We start from the raw sequence: 19,039 nt of genomic DNA on the forward strand, positions 1-19,039 counted from the left end.
ACCAGAAACCAAACTGCTGAGACGACAGCAAATGCTTTGCTGAAACATTGGTTTACCTATTACGGGTGCCCGGCCCGGTTGCACTCCGATCAGGGGAGGAGCTTCGAGGCTAGTGTGATAAAAGAGCTGTGCAGGGCCTACGGGATTGCCAAGAGTCGCACCAGCCCTTACCATCCGCAGGGGAACGCGCAGTGTGAGAGGTTTAATAGGACCATGCACGACATGCTCAGGACACTGCCACCAGAGAAGAAACGGGATTGGAAAACATACTTGCCAGAGTTGGTTATGGCTTATAACTCTCGTGAGCACTCCTCCACGGGTTATGCGCCCTTCTACCTCCTGTTCGGGAGGGATGCCAGAATGCCCTTGGACCTCCTGGGAGGGAAAGACATGAGGGAACCAGAGGCGGACAATCTGGACGACTGGGTCCGGGACCACCATGAGAGGCTTAGGACCGCGGTGGAGGTAGCAAGCTCGGCTACTCAGGAGGCCTCTAGGAGGAGGAAGAGGATCTACGACCGGAAGTCCCGCGGCGCCCTGCTTCAGTCTGGTGATCGGGTGCTGTTGCGCAACCACAAGCCCAGAGGCAGGAATAAGATCCAGGACAAGTGGGAACCCAACCCTTATTTGGTGGTGAAACAAAACCACCCCGACATTCCTGTGTTCACGGTCAAGCCAGAGAAGGGTGGCTCGACGAGGGTCGTGCATAGGGATCAGCTCAAATTGTGCACCTTTCAAGCGCCGACATGGCAGCCGAAGCAGGCCAATAGGCTGCCAGCCGAAGTGGAGTCCGATACCGACTTCATGGAGGGGGTTTGTGTTCTACCACTCCCATGTGAGTCGGACCCGAGCGCTCTCGTTGCCCCAGGGGCGGACGAGATCGGCGACTATGTCGCCCAGGGGTTAGAGCCGGATTTAGCGGGGAAGGTACAACCAGTTATGGCCCTAAGTGAGCCAGAGGACAGCGATGGGGCCTCAGAGGCGAGTGATGAGGTGCACGAGGGGCGAGGGGAGGTTTTGCAGTCTGAACGCCCTTTGAGGCGAACCCGAGGGGTACCTCCTGCGAGGTATAGAGATTATGTTACGAAATGAAGCCATGGATTACTGTTATGCTCATTTGCAATGTAATGCGAGTCATATGTGAATGGTATAGAGTGTTACTGAACATGTGAGTTAATATGTGTTATTCTGTGTTTGTTACAGGGATGAACTGCTTGAGTCGTCGCTGGTGTGGCAGGGTTTAGCTGGGGGGAAATGTGAGGGCACATATTTACAACCCTTAGAAAACGGTCACGGGGTTGTTTACAGCCTGAAGCAGCCAAGAGGGAGTGACGTAGCGTGAAGAAGACGGACATGCGCAGTGGGAGAAAAGACGAGCGGAGCAAAAAAAAAAAAAAAGCACACGTGTCCGGATGAGAAGAGACGCTAGGAAAGGGCCGCGGTCAGGAAGAGACCCGAACAAAGTATAAACGGGAGGTTAGCGAGACAGTATACGGTACCGCAGCGAGTCTAGGCTGGGTTTCCGTCCGTGTATGCACTCTGACCCCGGCTACAGCGGCCTTACGGGTGTAACGTCGGGGCGAAGTGTCGGCGGAGATAGCGCTAGCAGAGGGGCTAATCGAGAGCTAAGGCTAGCGGCCGCTCCCCTCCAATCGGCCTCAGTTTCCCGGCGTTGCCAGTAGAGTTTGGCGACAAGAACGTTTAGAAAGCGAGACAGCACAGCTGGCTGTCTGGCGAAGGACCAGCGAGTTTCCGGGAGAGGAATTGGGCGGCCTCACTTCGCACGGCCTGGGGACTGCCGTAGCTCCGTTAGCCCGCGGGACCGCCATCTTGGGCCCCGATGTCGGCGGTGTTTGGAGTACCCTGCCACCCAGACGACGCTCCGGTTGTTCACCCTGCTTCAGCTGGCTGTGTGTAAAAGTTTCACCTACCCGTGGGTTCATTACGCTCCATTTCAGGAGGGGCAAAGGTACAGTTTCTGTGTTTTATTTCCTTGCTTTGATGTGGACCAGAGAATGGACATTCTATTCCGGCTGTGGAAGTTCTGGACAGCCTAACAGACTGCAACTCCGGTTAATGACACATACCCCTAGAACTATCTGTCCGTCCCACCCCAGAGACAATTTACTGGAGTGAACTGTAAAGACTGAAAATGTTCCTTTGGTGTGTCGGACATTGTAAATGATGTGATGAGACTGTGTCGACCATTTTAGACAGAATATTTGCTGTGTTAACTTTTACTGTTCTGCTGTGTTGTGAGTGTTTTTCCTGTGACTAGGGTGGGTTGTGTGGAGTCGAGGACTCCCAACTCTGGGTCTCACCAGTCTGTTTTGATTTATTTTACCTCATTTTATTTCTTTCATTTCTTTGGTCCTGGGGAGGCTCCTTGCTGTTTTCCCTTTGCTCTCCAGGGCCCTGTGGACATTGTTAACCAAGTTTGGTTTTTTTGAGGGCTCTCCAGATAAATAAAAAGAGCCACGTGGTTTAAAAAGTCGTTGTTGAATGCTTTTGTCCGACCCAGGTTGCCTTGGAGTAGGGGCACCCGAGTTATTTGGTTAGGCACAGGACGACGGAGTTAAGTGGGACCGTGCTAGTATTCCGTGTGCAGGCGCTGCTATCATTGCAGGTCCGGGCCTGGAGTCCTCCTTTTGTGCCTACTGTTGCCAGGTAACTAACCCCATTCTTACTGAAGTAAGTGTCCGGGTCAATCGCGCTAGAGGGGGGTACGGACTTAGATCCCACCACCCGCTAGTCGTTCAAGGCAGCCTGTGCGCCCTTCTACCCCTACATAGCAGGGCTAGTAGCCCCTCACATATATATAGCCCACAGTCCTGGAAGCTGACGATGCCCTACCCACAACATATCAAAGTATAGTCAAGTGACGGCGTTTGCATATTTGCATCAAATCAAAACAACACGGATGGATGACGATGAAGGGAAATTAGTTTTTTAAGCAAAATTTTCAGTACATTGAAGCGCATGCACTGCGCAGCCTGTTCTCAGAAAGTGTGCAGTGTTATAAAGATGCAGTGCATGTGTACCATTTTATTCACTGCAGCAGTCTGTGCTTGTGAGGTGCACAGTTATTGATTCCTGCAGACCTGGATGCAGAATAAATCATAAAAAACAGAAATAAAATAACCCAACTGTTGGTAAAAAGGAGCGGCTGATAGTAAACTAATCATAGCAGGGGCCAAACCAACATTGTGGTCTGTGGTGGTAAATTGTCAGTGGACTGTCATTAGGTGAGTAAGCGCCTCATTCACTTGTGGTAATTAATTCCACGGACGTTCTCCCCAACAGATACAACCGGGTGTCCATTCAGGCATGACTAATTACGCATGTTCTTGACCAACTGACTGATAACGTCAATGAAGAGGAGGTGGCATTATTATTATTATTATTTTCCTCGTGTTGAGGAGGAGGTGGTTGTGGTTTATGTCTGCTTTGTTTTCACTCATGCTCAAACTTGGAAAACAATGAGCAATGCCAACCAATCCCCACAGGGCAGGGTAACACGGTAGCCTGGCCATAGCGCTGTTTATCAAATCTATTAGAGAAATATTGGCTAAAGCTACAGTTTCTTTGCATAAAATATTAAATAATAACATTTAAATTACACAGTGTAGCCGCCTGACAATGTAGTCCCACCAGTATGATACTAAAATGCTGCTAAGGGACAGAGAATTAATTCACTGGATAATAAAAGTCCAAGAAAAAGTTTAAAAGAGAAGTTCTTCAGAATGGGTACTTTCTTCTACACTTAGATTATGTTCTATATATATATCAGCTCCTTTTTACTTATAAATTACCTTTTAACCACTCCAGCAAATGATATGAATGCTCCCAGTATCCATGAATGTAGTTCTGAACTGCGTATTTGCAAGTTTTTAAAATAGTTTTGTGTCGTGACACAGTGACTGTAGGTATTATTTACAAGAAGATAATTTTCAGGTGGCGTTTGGATATCAAAGTTAACTGTTAAATAACCCTACTACTTGAAACATTTAATTAAATAAATTCTCTTAAATTGGTTTTACTTTTCCGTGAAAGGAAAGTTAATCTATCCATTTTTATTTATTCATGTTTTACATGAAATAACAAAAAAGATGAAACAGACAGATGAGTGTTCATGTTCCGTGAAATGTGTATTTAACCTGTGTTAAATACACATTTCACTGAGGCTAATCCTAACGCTAACCCTGGAAGGTTGTGGATATGATCAAAACCTCCAGAACAACAGTGAAGGTGAGACTGTTTTAATGTCTATTTCATATGTGACAAATTAACTTTGAACTCTTTTTAGATGCTGTCTATGCTATGAGCTATCGTTCTGCTTTCTATCTATCCACAGAGGATCGGAGAATTACACAAGACTCAAAATGAGAGTAACGTGAAATTTTGAAACACACAAAGCACTACTTTTGTTCTCCTCTCTCACTCGTTTTCAGAAACTGCCGTCTACTGTGCTTACCCACTTTTGAAGGGAAGTGCATTCTCTGAAACTGTGGTCATCGTGTGGTTGAGAGGAGTTTCCTGGCCTTTGTCTTTGGACCATCAGACTTAAACTTACCATCACTCACTTTATACAATACAACATATGCTCAGATATATGATCCGAGAGTAAGAAGGGGAGATTTTCCAAGTAAAAACACTGTATTCATTACCAAACCTACAAGTCATATAGAACTATTTCTGTATCCTTTTACCTTTCACTGGACCACAAGTGGCCATTCGTTAAATATTTTAATTCCACAAACTGTCCTTTTTCTTGAGAAACAAAAATCCCTGAATGTGACCCAAAAGGGGTTGCCCAAATTGATATGAAGTCCCTTTAAGAGCAGAAACGCAACCCCAATAACCCTCGTAGTGAGAACTACGAGTGTCATGATGAGGCAAGACCGAAAAAGGGAGTTGAGTCATACTACGTGTGATGTGATGTCATATACTCTCACTGCTATTGTGAGGTTTTAGTTCTTGCACTCAAGGAGGAAGCTCAACTGAAAGCGCAATTTCATCTCTATGTTATGCAGCAGCAGCAAAAGCAGCAAGTAGAAGTGCACAGCAAACCGCCATATATGAAACAAAGTTTATTCTTTATTTTACATATCTGTACATAAACATTTCTTCCCTCAAATAAAGTATCTGAATACAGTAGGATGAAAACAATATTAACACACTTATTCATTTAAAATGACTCGTGTCAGAAAATCAACATTCACAAAATGTTGAAGAGCAATTAGAGTGAACGTATTACCAAAAAATCTACAGCTCCACTACAAGGCAGGCATGTTTTCCTTTTACACTCTTATAGCACCTTCAAACGAACATTTCTCATCAGCTGAAAACGACCATTTGTGCAGAATAAAAACGGGTCGACTCTGAAATACTTTTAAATTACCGTCCAACTTAAAATGGTCTGAAGTTAGTTTTCCATGATTTTTTTTCTCATACAGCGTTGTTTCTTCTTTTTTCTTCTTTTTTTAAATCTCATGACTGACTTTCTACTAAATTTTTCACTATTATTTTGTTTTGTTTTTTTCTCCACAATTTTTGAGCTTGAACAGTCATAATTTAGTGGTGAATGTAGAAAGTTAAAAAAAGAAACGAGAGCAAAGCGAGGCCGATCACTGCACAGGAAGCTGGGGGACAGAATCCATGACGACACACAATCAGTTGCCTCCTCTCCCAGGAAACAGGACGTGCTACACCGTCCTTTGCGCTGGGAGAAAACCACAGAAGCGAATGAACGAGGGCGGCCTTCTTCTGTGCTGCTGCTACCGCTGAAGTCAGTGAGTTGGACAGAAAGGGAGATGGGGAGGTTCGGGAGCAGACAGGGAAGCAGCGAGGAGCAAAGTACTTAGGACAAGCGGGGAGGGGTTCGGATCGACGCGGGGCAGAGGTGGAATGGCTGGAGGGGGAAAGCTTGTTTGGGAGCAGGGGACTAAGCTTGGCATAGGGAAGCGGATTGTAGGTGAGGGTGGGGAGTGTTAGGGTGGGGGGTGCTTGGGTGGAGGTTGGGGTGGTGGGGGGCATCTTATTTGGATAGGGTTTTCTCAGCCAAATGTTTCTGCTGGCTCTCGGCATGCCTGGAAAGAGAAAAGTTTTATATTATATTTATATTGACACTTAAATGATGAATTAAGTGACTCAACAAATCCAAAGATAAACAAGAGCACTCAAGCAGGGCAACTCCCCCTGAAGAGCGAGGGCCACACTAAAACTTTGTCACAATATGATGAGCCAAGCCTGTTATGACGTTGCAGAGCGTCGTACTAAAAACACAAAGTCTGCTCTCTCCACGCCCTTTCATACAACAAGTTACTCAAATTGGTTTCTTGACTTTTTTTCATGTCCCCCAAAGCCTAGTATGTTATTGGGGAGTTTGAAGATGATTAATAAAAATTGTGGATAATATAAAGTTTTTATGATTTTTGCATTTGGTACCACCCTGACAACAAATTGGTATCGATCATCACACCAAATTTAGAAAACTGTGGATGCTAGACCGCTAACAAAGAGACAGACAGAAACGGTTACACACAGAGAACAACACCAACAGCTAAAGCTGAATATCTGATCCCCACATGCCCTGGCTAACCTGCTGAGTCCGCCAGAGGTTTTTTCCTTTCAAAGGGAAGTTTCTGTCTCCCCAAGTGCTTGCTCATAAGGGACTGTTAGATCGCTGAGGTTCTTTTTATTAAGTTGAAAAGTTGAAAAGTCTTGACCTCTTAGTGTAAAATGTAAAAAAACTTCTTTGGTTTAAAAAAAAGGAAAATCTACTAAAATCTCTTAGGTGCACAGGTGCATTGGGTGGCATGTTCACCTTCACATGCATCACCATTAGTTTTACTTCAGGAGCTACATGCACAGCTGAAAACAGTCCCTTACAAATGGATTACTTACTCACATTTGAGTAATGTTTGCTCAAAGGGGAACTCTGCACATTTAAGACATTAAAGCTTGCAAGTGTTTACAATTCTCAGGGAGAACTACTTCACATGTGATAAGAAGTTGCGCAAAGACTTTTACAGCCACTGAGAGAGCCGTTGAAGTTTGCAAAATCTGCGTATGAATGAATCCCTTGCGTTCTTTTTTACAAGTTAAAAAAATAAATAAATAGTGGGACGTGCAGTGAATAAATAGTTGAAAAGTGCTTTGCCACCTGGTGAGGTCCTCTATGTCAACCAGCATGGCGTCTTGCTCCATGTGTAGCTCATCCCGAATCAGTAGCAACTGTACGAGCTCCTCGTTGAGACCTGGAGAGATCGATAAGAGGCGGAACAGACACTGACCACAATGATACAGCATAATTTCATATTCAAACTACTGAAACTAGGGAAACACCACAATTACCACAACTGATCATACCAGTATTCCATTGTGATCCTAACAATAGATACTAAATCTACAAGAAACACTGGAAGTGATCCCCTCAAATTCCCATTATGGGTTCATACCATGGCCACTGAAAACTTTATCAGCAGTCTGACCACACACACTCCCGCTGCTCTCGCTGTCTTTAATATCACATGTTACAGCTATTGTCCCTTCAGTGCCAGAAAATATGAAGCATAAACTAAAGACATTTTCAACGGGGAAAGTCTGCTTTGTAAGTAAAAACAAACTCGTGCTTTTGGACTCCTGGGGATTTTTGGAACTTTTTTATGTAAGATGCGAGATTATTCATCCAGCAGTACAGGGATCAATGATGTGTACCGTGCAGTAACAGTAAATGCTCAGGGGAAGCTGTTAACTGGTACAACTCTCTGAAGTGACTAACTTATATATAAAAGTACTTTCACATCCACTAAAAAGGGTAGGGGTCACTATGTATGTGCATGTTTTTCCCCAGTTTATCTCTTGCTCATTTCTGCAAGTGAAAGCAGAGGTCAGCGTGATTCTGTTTGTATTCTGGGCGTGTGGTCAACTCACTTTCAATCTGGGAGTGCAGGTCGTTTACTATAACCTGGAGCTGTCCCACTGTCATGTCTCTCAGGTCTGTGGGCTTCAGGCTCCTTTTCATTAGACACTCGCTGATGTGTGGCATGTGTGGAAGCTGCCGAAATAGACACAGAGTTATGTAGGGGAGAAAAAACAAGAGCAGAAAACCCTGTTAGACAATGTGTTTTCCCTAATTGGATAGTGAAACCTCACGCTAATAACCAAAGCACAAAATGCACAACTGACTTCTTTACTTTTTAAAAATATTTATATTTGAATGTTTACAGATGACAAACTGATCAAATTAACAGAAAACTGATGCATTTAATATTCCTTAAATCCAACGTGCAAAAAGCTCCATAAAGGCTGTGACTGCAGCTCATGATCCCGAGCCTTTAAACCACACAGACCTAGAAACAAATTGCCCTTCACACCCTCACGCCACTGGAAAGTGGCTCGTCCTCATCGTCTTATATTTTATGTTTATACGTTTTATCGCTGTAACGCCAAGTGTATCATATTTGATACGTCAGTTTTCGAGACCTCTACATCATCAGTGATTTTTTTAACCCCCTTATATGTTTATGTCAGTTTAAAGAAACGAATGCCGAATGTAGCGAAAACTCATATATTCAAATTGATATTCATTTTTTTAATTTCAAATTTTTCAGAGGCTTCAATGAACGTTCCAGTTTTTTTAAAACAAATGTGATTTTTCTGGCAATTATCTCGTGGTTCAGGCTTTAAAGGGTTAATTATATTTCTATGGTAAAACATGGTAAATGCTGTACATGTTTTCAGTTCCTCACCGCAGCTTTTCTACACATTTATTTCCTCGACAGAAACCGAAGGACTGATTGTTTTGTGAACACAGAAATTGCTCTCCAGCAATTTGCTCATTTGCTCTGTTTTCAAATACTTAACTCATAACTTTAATAACGTTTTGATAGCAGCAATAAACTATAAACTTAAGAATTACCAGCTCGCTATATTTTAAGGCTTTTAATGTTTAGACGTGTTTTCTTTTTCTTGACAATCTCTTTTAAAGTACAGTATGAACACTGAATAGGTAATAGCTCTGTAAGTATTTACCCAAACACACATGAAATACATTATGTACCCCATAGAATTAAAGCTGGTATTTTATAACTTATAGAAGTATAAAATTTAACTTATGTAACTTCAATTTCAACATAAACTCCAATGAGTTTTATTAAATCACCAAAGATTATAAATTCAGTTTTACTGAGTTTATTGTAACTTCACTGTGGGAGCTTGTTTCTGCCACTGAAAAATAACCAGAAAAATCAATTTTCAGTTCAATATCTCAAAATTTCAATGGATTTTCTCATTTTTTTACATATTTACTCTGAACGTTGATTTGAAATTTTGAGTTAATAATGCAACATTTTGACTTCTGGATGACAACGAATGCTCGTTTTGTTTTCCAGTTGCTTAAGTGTTTGTGTCAAATGATTTAACTCTTCCAACAAAACAGACTCTGTACTATCCGAACCTGAACAAATTCTGAATTATGTTTCATTGAATCTCTATTTTAAACTTCAGACATTGGCAGATTTCATTCAATCTTATGAATATCTGATCTGCCATTCACTGCTCCCAGACTCTGACATCTGACATCTGAGCCTGATTAGATTTACACTTTTTTTGTATTCAAAAAACAACCTTAAGAAAAACAAACGTGAACCCGGTTAAACCCACACTGTCAGGAATTATCAGCAGAATAAGGGCAGTGAAACTGAATCCGAGTGGGAAATAAAAGAGTCAGCTGTTTTGCCTGAACGCTTTCTGTTTGCATTCTGCAAAAGGAATGAATGCATCCCAGGCTCCTGCTTCCCTGCTGAAACAAAAGGATATATTTCCCTTTGTTTTTCCTTTGAGCGGCAGTAAAGGTGGGGGATTTCAAGTAGGCGCTACTGTTTGTTCACAAACATGTTGACAGCACCTTATACAAGTCCACAGCACATGAACTCGGTGTCTCTGTGGGTTGCTGTCTCTCCAGCAGGGGCCAACAGTGAGACCACTGAATTATTTTTACTTCACAGAGTCATCTCATGTCTAATTTACATTTATATCACCTCTCTTTTCTTGGAACCTTTTGATGCTGCAAGTTAGCAAGAAATCACAGTCGGTTGCACCTGTAGTGCAAACATCGAGCACGTAATCAAAGACGAGTGACGAGAAAGAGATGAGAAAATAGATATTTAAACTCTCCCTTCACTATTACTTTTAACATGCTAGAATCTGTGTAGCATTTTAGTGCATGTATATATATGTTTTAAACTTTTTTAGGCTTTTTTCTGCTGGTTTTGTGTATATCAGAATCTCCTTGCACTAGCACCTGTTCCTTCAGATGCAATAAAGCACTAAAGCATCACGTGTGCTTAGTGAGGCTCACCTGGGCGGATCATTTCCTCTCTGTCTCTGCCTCTCTTAACAATCTGTGTCAACCAGTCTGCATTCTTTATCTTTGCATCCAGCGCCCGTTTCCTCGGTCGTGGCCCACTTTCACCTTCAGCCTCAGTGGAGATAAACGCGAAGAGAACGCACTCATGCTCTCTTTTCGTAAGGGGTGCGTGGGCTCGCTCTTCTTGGTAGTCTCATTTCACTTTCACATTACTACCGGAGCAAGTATATATGAGGCTGTCATGCGTCAGTTTCAGTTTCGGGAAATTGGCTATGTACAAGAAGGTCACCTGAGAGTGACATAAGGAGAAATGTGATGTCAGCATGCGTGGGCCATGGGAAAGGCTTGAGACTGGTATTAGTCGTGACTCAACTTCTGAGTTTCTGTGGTAGACTGACCGTACTGCTAATTGTCATCTGAATATTCAAAACCAGAAAGATAATTTCCTGTGATGACTCTGTGTCATATTGAGGAGCTGTAAAGCTTTGTGAATGAAGTCAAGAAAGAAACTAGAGGCTTTACAGTGGAAACAAATTATTGCCCCCATTTCCCTCTTACTCATTTTCTCACTTTCTCTCAGTGATTCTGCTTGAAATTTTAGGTCGACTCTCTAACCAGCAGACAGACGTTTAGGTGTAATCTCACTGCACAGGCCACAGCTTCCGTTCTTTTCTCTTGCCCAGTGGCAGGTCTGGCCACTTCATCAGAAACTTCATCACTTACTTTTAGCGGATCATTTCTGTTGTTTATCCAGTAGTATTTTCAGTTGGTAATGAAGTATTAGCATCTGGTATTAGCTATAAACGCAGTAGCTTTAGCTCATATTTGAAATCTTTATGGATTATCTTTAATTTTTTATTCAACCTGTTACCTGTAGGTATATATTAAAACTCTTCGTATATATTTTAACTGTTTGTTAGTAATGTAGCTTTAGCTTTATTAGCTTTAACTAATATTTCACCTGTTTATCTTTAGTTTATCCACACAGAGCTAAAGAAGGATAATGATTTAGCAATTAACTATTTCACCTGTTTATCCTTAGAGTTTTAGTGCTACTTTAATTATCTTGACCCAGTCTTGCTTTGGAAAAGCTAGTTTTCTTCAAGATGTCTTGACTTTAAGGTTTTATAAACAGACGGTGTATAAAACATTAAAAGTCTACACCTGACTCGGGGTTACTGAAAGCTGTGTATAACAATAAGTTTTACATATCAGGGCATAGTACAAACTAGGCCTTCATGGGATTATTGCAGCACCTTGAGTCATTTCTTTTTCAGCCTTTCTGTTGTACACCTGCTTTATGCCAAGCTTTAGCTGTTGGAGAAATGATCTATTTAGATCTACAATACTTTGGGAAACACAGGAGTTCACGGTCGACTTAACAGTATGAGGTGTTTGTGCTGATTGTGTTGATTTGCAGTGTTTGGACTTTCCCAAATGTAGTGCTGTGGCCAAATATCTGTCCAAGGGACACTGTTCCACAAGTCTTGTGGTTCGTTCAGTTGTAATTTTGCAAACATAATCCACGCTGTCGTGGTTTTTGTTGTTTGTTTGTTTATGATTGATGGGGCTTTTTCTGTATAATTGCAGAGTCTTTACCTTACAAAATAAAACGCCTTGAGGCGACTGCTGTTGTGATATGGAGCTATATAAATGAAACTGAACTGAAAAAGTGCATTTCCCCTTTTTCTTTTTAAAGACAGAAGAGCCTTGCTGCCCAAAACCCTTCCAAATAAGCCGTACTTGTTCAGTGTTTTTCCTGATTTTGTTGTGATGAACTTTAACATTTATTATGCTAACTGACTGAGTTTGAGCTGTGGCTTTGGGGGTTTTACAGTTTCTCAGCATTGCACAGTCTGACCTTGGGGTGAATTTCCTGGGACATCCACTCTTGAGACGACTGACTACTGCCTTCAGTATTTTCCACTTGTGAATAATCTTTCTTAGAATGATGCATGGTCATTCCTTACGTCTTTCCTCCTTGGCATTTCTCTAACCTACACCTGAAACTTCACAGATTTGTTCACACGTGCTGATGACGTTAATCACATGCACCTTGCTGCTGCTTACACTTTTAATTCCTATGGAAGCATTAAGGGTGTTCTTACGTTTTCACACACACTGCTTTGACATGTTGGCTCAGTTTTATATTAAATACATAGTGTAACATGTCATGGTTTGTTCACCTGAGGTATTTACCTAAATTTTAGAACGGCTAAGGACCAGATTATTTTTAATATGTAAAACCTTAGAATTTAAACAGGGTGTAGTTTATTCTGACTTCCTCTGCCTCAGCTCACTAAGATACGCATTACACTAATTTGTAATGATATCTTAAAGGACGTCTTTTTTAAACAAATTATAATTTTACACTTTTCAAATTAGTTGAGGCCTGCAGATGAACCACTTGTGGTAAAAGCGCTCTTAGCTGGGAATCACCGTTCACCACTTTACATTTGTAATGAACGCAGTTTAACAGATCTCTGGTGTTGCGGAGAAGGCGGGCAGCTGTAGCCTTAAAACATTTTAAAATTCACTGCGGGTCGTGTCCGCGTGTGACGGTGATGTCTTCTGACTGCTGAGCACTGCTACATCCCTGAACACCAAAGTCGATGCTTTCTGGCATATGAATTATAGATGGACCCGGGCGAGTTGCCCTTCTCGTTTCTGAATAAGTAAACAAGTTCTGACTTCAAGTGCGCGTGGAAACAAAGTGTGCATCTGTGACACCGTGGATGTGTGAGTGTCCCTTGGCGTGCGTGCTCCGGAGGAGGCAGCGGGGCAGACATAAATGAATGAAATAATGATGAGCAGGGCTGTCATCACCTTCCTCTCTTTAAGAAGAGGAGAGGAAACAGAGGAGGGGTGGGTGGGCTTTGACTGGTATTTGTTTCCATTACATCCCAGCGTAAGCCGTGTCAGAAAAGTGCCACTGAGAGAGAGCATGTAGAGGGCTACAAGACGCGTCTTCCCCTGATTATCAGCAAACAGTAAAAGTGTCAGTCCTCAGGGACATCACCTAAACTGCTCATTTTTCACTTTCTCTAGGCTTTCACTCTTGGATAAATAAAATTATTTATGGCCTAGACATACTCTAAACCTTCTCTGAGCAAAAGTAGAAAAGCTTCTAAGTAACTAAGGTTGTTCACATGAGCTTCACGAGCATCTTGTCTTAAAGAAGTCACCCGCTTGAGTGAGTCAGAAGTCAGCTGTTAGATCCATACACTGTTAAAAGTGGTCTTTTTAGTCCTGTAATAATAATATTTATGATGTTTTGGCCACTTTGGACCCCAGAAGAGAAAATGTAAATTACACTGACAACATCATCACCCTGTTTTTTAAAAAACTAATTAATTTTAATCAAGAAAGTTTAAGTCTAATAATAATTGTGTAGAGCTTAATCACCACTCCGTCATGCCATGACTTGTGAAAGATCAAAGATTGTATGAGTAACACACAAAAAAAGGAAATAAATGAATAAACAGCTAAACAGACAGCCTCGGATTTCTGGAACTGACCAGGTCAGCCACTGGTGACTTTTTGCGGTTCTGTTTTTCAACCTCCACCTGCATCTTGGCCATGGGCTTGGCCATAGCCAGGGCCAGTTTAGCCTCTGCTTGCAGCTTCTTCTGTCGACTCAAGAAGTCCATGTCCTCCAGAGACTCCGAGTCATCCTCTGTGGTGTCCCTGTCCGAGTAGGAAGAACTCTGTTTGGACTGCAGGGAGGAGGAAGGTAGGGAGTAGGCAAAATGGGAATTGGATAATTGAAGGAGAGAGGAGACACAATTGGAAGTTAGAGGGAAAATAACGTATGGATCACACAAGAAAGAGGAAGTAATAAGGAGTTAACGCTCATGACTTCTTGGCATTTTGGTATGCAGATTTTAACACTGATGAGAGTGTCATTATGCACATGGGTGCGACAAGGCTCAAATTTGATCTTTCTCCCTCTCATTTTGTTAAGTATGTCTCAGTGTGATAACAGGTTATTGCAGCCAGTCATCCGTGGTCTCAGCGAGCACCTACCAAATTGCTTTTCCTTGGAACTGTGAACTGGTGAACAGCGCAGAAAACACGAGCACAGAAATTCATAAAGGTGCTAAACTGCCAGTTATCTCTGATTCATATTGAACACACTATCCCTCCCACTAATCTGCTTTCATTCTTATTATTTCTTGATTTTCCGTTGATACAATCAAATCTTTACGCTTTGCTACTTTCACATCATCATTACATCGCATAGTGATATCAGGATTTAAGTCCTTTTTTTCTTCTCCATTTTTGAATTTTGCCACGGGCTTCAGTGGTGGACGTGTGGGCATCTGTGCATACCATAGGGGACAGAGGTGTGTCCAGGCTAGTCTCCGTCTTGCTGTCGTCTGCATCGCTGTCCTTATCGCTGCCACTATCGTTGACAAAACAGATTTGTAGGTTCATCCCACTCTGCAGCCTGAAAGAGAGGCGTGAAAACACAGAGAAAAACAATATTAGCACAAAGCGGGCGTTAAGTTGGTTCACTTGTTAGTTGATTCTGCAGTGACTGACGCAGACTTGGAGCAACACCAAAATGAACACTGATGCACTGCTGCTCTTACAAAGAGTGCTGCGAGTGTAAGAGAGCAAACACAAACCTTGATGTGCTAAAACACAGAAATACGGGAATAAGAAAGAAGATCCCAATAGAAACAAGTGCCCTTCATGAGCAGAGAAAAGTGCCAGCTGAAGATAAAATTAAAGAGAGCTCTTGTTTTTAATCATCTCCCCTTTGCATCGATCCAGGTGGCCTCAGATAGGTCTGCTGCAATCTGCCTGGACCAGAGGGGGTGTATTTGTGCCATGGAAGAACAGAATGTCGCAAGGTGTAGCTCCATCCCACTGTGGATCAATAATCTGCTTAATTCAATAGAGTAATTACAAACAGAGGTGACTGATTACATAGCATAGATCCAATCAGTCCCAATAAAAATAGGACCTGAGTGGCTGGTTGGTTTTTTGAGTGAGAGAAGGAGAATCAAAACACTCTCTGAATTGCACAGACCACTAAAGTGACTTTTTGACAACTAGGAGACGATACACTGAAGTTCAGCAATAAACAGTGTAGGGCCTGGCTGATATATGTATATATATATATATAGTGCTTGGCAATATAAATCTGGCTCAGACATATTAGCATTGGTTAATATATCAGCTGACAATTAGCACTGAGTAGAAAGAGATGGAAATGCCTGAGACAGTGTCATAAGATGTAAACAGTCTTTTGGTACTCCAATATGAAAAATTCATAAATGTACTAAGCTCCTCATTTCAGGGTTTTCTCGAGAACATCATGTTAATGTCAAACTGATGAGTGCATCTTATTTTGCACAATACTGCCCTTTGACGATTAACCACAAATAATGAGAAATCCACTTGATTCGAATCACGGGGATACGATGAGCACTGCAGTTCCAGTAAGGTACAAGTAGGAGGTTGTGTGTGTATGTGTGTGTGTTTCTGTGCATACACACGTTGGTATTTTCTTGGGAAGTGAAAAACCACAAGGTCTGACTATATGACATTACCCCACTCAGCTGCCAATGACAGTAAAGAGAACTTGATAGATATACATTTTGATTCAGCGCACTTTCACATTTAGAGAATTATGTGACCGCATAACACCCTCCACACACACACTTCAAAATAAAACAACAAAACAAACGAACGAACAACAAACCGCACACAATCAAACACTTTCCAAGTGTTAGTCACATGCTTATACGAGAGATGTCAGCTGTGTTACCTTGAGGACAAACTGGGTTTGCCACTCTTGCTACAGCTGGTGTAGATGCCCGGCCCATCATCGAAGAAACTGCCCAGGGCCAACTTCTGCCTGATAGACTCCCGCTCATTCTTCTGGGCCTGCAACAGTAAAATAACAGGATTTGGTTACTTTTTGTGATCTTTTTGATGACTGATATTGCAGTTTCGAAATTAGGCCAAGTGTCTTCCCCTTTAGTAAGCTTCATCCCGCAGGACATGCACAGATAGAAAGCAGTGCCACCCTGATCACTTTCTGACTGTACAAACCAAAGATGCAAGCATATCTATAGCAGCATCTGTCTTAGCCAACTTTGATACAAAGCATGGTGTAGGCTGATTTACTAAAAAACAACAACCTGTTTTTGAAATATTAGAGCTTCAGAAGTTGACAGTACCAGGATTCACCAGGAGGTGGTACTGTTGATTCAGAGAACAACACTTGATATCTCAGACAACGTGCAAGAGTTTATATAGAATAAACCCCTGAGAAATTACTCTAATGCACATTTCATGCATAATTAAAGGTGCAAGAAATTCCAAACAACACAGTTTCAGAGTTTCTCTTGTCTTGCCTCTTCCTGTAGCTCAGGACAGCTTCAGCACGGGTGGTGCTCATACAAAATCGCACCAGCTACCCATCTCGCCTCTGCTGATAACAGGTGAACACAGCAGGCAGAGATGCACGCTACTAGTGACCCACTTAAACTGTGGCGTCACATTTTTGAAGGATTTTGAAGCTCTGCAGAATTTTTTGCAGGTTGTTTGATACACAGTTGCCCCAAACACTGCAGTGCTTAAACGTCCTTCTCTCAAATGGGAGTCTGGGGACCTGAAGGGAGGGAAAGGTTTACAAAACAAAGCTTTACATGATTTGAGGTTAAATCAACTATTTGGTTTGTGCACAGCAAAGCTATCCATAATGATGACATATTAACGTCTTATGGGAACCAGGGTACTGTGCTAAGATATATATCATGTAACTGCTACATTCCTGCTCTGTCTGTAGTCTCTCTCTTTCCCATATTTCTGGCCTGTATTTCTGTCTTAGAAAAGGCAAATTGGCAAAAGGGAGAGCGTAAGACTGAGGTGAGAATGTGCTAAGCAGGAAAGAGATACCTGTGGTGTTTGCCTGACTGATAGTCACTATTCCTGTCTTTGTGAGTTTGTCCATTACTTTATCTCCTTCCTATTTTCATGCAAACCATCTTAAAACTTTTCACCTTGCTCATCTGTCTTGTTGTTTCCATTTACATGCTTTCTTCTTCATCTTCATCCTCAGGCCCGTCCTAACCCTTCCATCAAACGATCTCTCTGCGTTCACTCTGTTCGTTACGCTACTCCAAATCGCACATCACACCTTCACCGCTCTCCCACTCATTTTCTCAACTCCTTCTCTCCCACCTTTCCTCTCTCACTGCCTATCTCTCTTGACAATTGCGTGCAGGCGTTGGTGAGAGTGCCTTCACTGAGGACAAATTAACATATTAACATAATCCCACTCCACACAAGAGGCCGCAAGACGCTCCTTGTGCAGTGAGCACACACACACATAAACATGCACTGGCATGTTGAGGAGCGGACCTGGCACTGCTCTGTTTGAGACACTCCTTGGAGAACACACTTGAAAGTTTCAATTCACCGCTTCAAAGGTGCAACAGCAGCCTGTGTGGCACAGTGCAGGTCAAACACGTATACTACACATCACTCATACTGACTGCAACAAAGCTGTCACTCATGTTACTCCACTGAACAGTAGCTCCAAGCAAAGGTAAGAATCAAAAGCAGCAGGCTCACTGAGCATCGGTAACTGCATGCTCCGCTCATGTGGTGAGAGCTAAGAAAAGACTAAAATGAGGGATGGGAAGGAATTCTTCACGAAGGCTCAGGGGATATTTTGGATGTTATTAATGTCACCTTAACAACAGGTAAAGACATGCTGAAGACCTTATGTAGGTGGAAATAAAGATCCAGATCTATTTAACAGCTTTGTGTTTATCCAGTTTTTAGTAATGTTTTACTATTCAGCTCAGCAGCACAGATTTACATTTAATGTCCAGTCATCAGAGTTCAGAGTTTTTTAAAATACATTAGTGATGCAGAAGACAAAGCATATGCTGCAATAATGTGCAACAGGGATGCCCAAGGACACGCTGGTTACTGATGATATTCAAGAGCAATAATTAACAGCACTGCTTATGAGTTTTACTGTTATACTCTTAAGCTGGTTCGACTCTATATAATGCAAACAATGAATACAGGAAAGCCAGGGCTGTTTTTAATCTGAATATTTTCTCAGTCAGCCGAGAAATCCTTCAATTCATTCAAGGTTACATCTTCACATTCGTGTTGTCTGTCTGACTAACACTGCAGAACACAAAGATATCCACTTGGTAATTATATGGTATAAAACAAGGAGGAAAGAAGCAGACCAGCGGGTTTAAGAAAACAGCCTATTAATGCAAGATAATTCTTAATTTTATTAGGGGGGTTATATTGGCTGGGTCTGATTATTGGGGGGGTCATAACCCCCCTAACCCCCCTGGAAATTACGCCCCTGGCAGGTATAGTCGTGATGCACTGTCAAAACTGATATGAAGACACACAAAACAACATTACATTCCATAAAGAAGTGGGAAAATCTCTGGGAGTCAAACTGTAACACTGATCTGCAGTTGGATTAAAGCCGGATTAATGTTGTTGTGTTTGTGTCCGTAAGCATAGCTCTTTGGCTACACAGAGGAAAGGATTATTACAATCCAACCAACCAGAGGCTATGGAGACGCACATGCGTGTTGCTGGTGGTGATAATGTGAGGTGTGTGGATCTGACACTGCGTGGTCACTGGCTAACGACTTGTGACTGATAAGT

At 42.2% G+C, this 19,039-nt stretch overlaps 1 protein-coding gene across 5 annotated transcripts in view; it reads right to left on the reverse strand.

Moving 5' to 3' along the window:
* Window positions 1-5,077: 5,077 nt before the first annotated feature.
* schip1 (schwannomin interacting protein 1) overlaps window positions 5,078-19,039 on the reverse strand; it is a 251,215-nt gene continuing 237,253 nt past the window's right edge. For all 5 annotated transcript variants that reach the window (XM_085380233.1, XM_085380235.1, XM_085380234.1 and 2 more), the window contains 6 exons: window positions 16,152-16,270; window positions 14,705-14,822; window positions 13,891-14,088; window positions 7,936-8,059; window positions 7,166-7,259; window positions 5,078-6,089 (listed from right to left, as the gene is read on the reverse strand). In XM_085380233.1, coding sequence (XP_085236359.1) covers window positions 6,038-6,089; window positions 7,166-7,259; window positions 7,936-8,059; window positions 13,891-14,088; window positions 14,705-14,822; window positions 16,152-16,270 — 705 coding nt within the window. In that variant the 3' untranslated portion in view covers window positions 5,078-6,037. The remainder of the gene's footprint in view (window positions 6,090-7,165; window positions 7,260-7,935; window positions 8,060-13,890; window positions 14,089-14,704; window positions 14,823-16,151; window positions 16,271-19,039) is intronic.

The sequence above is a fragment of the Rhamphochromis longiceps genome, linkage group LG14 (genome assembly GCF_057381845.1).
Source record: "Rhamphochromis longiceps isolate RC_006_pf linkage group LG14, R_longiceps_female_GT1.1, whole genome shotgun sequence".
Lineage (NCBI taxonomy): Eukaryota > Metazoa > Chordata > Actinopteri > Cichliformes > Cichlidae > Rhamphochromis > Rhamphochromis longiceps.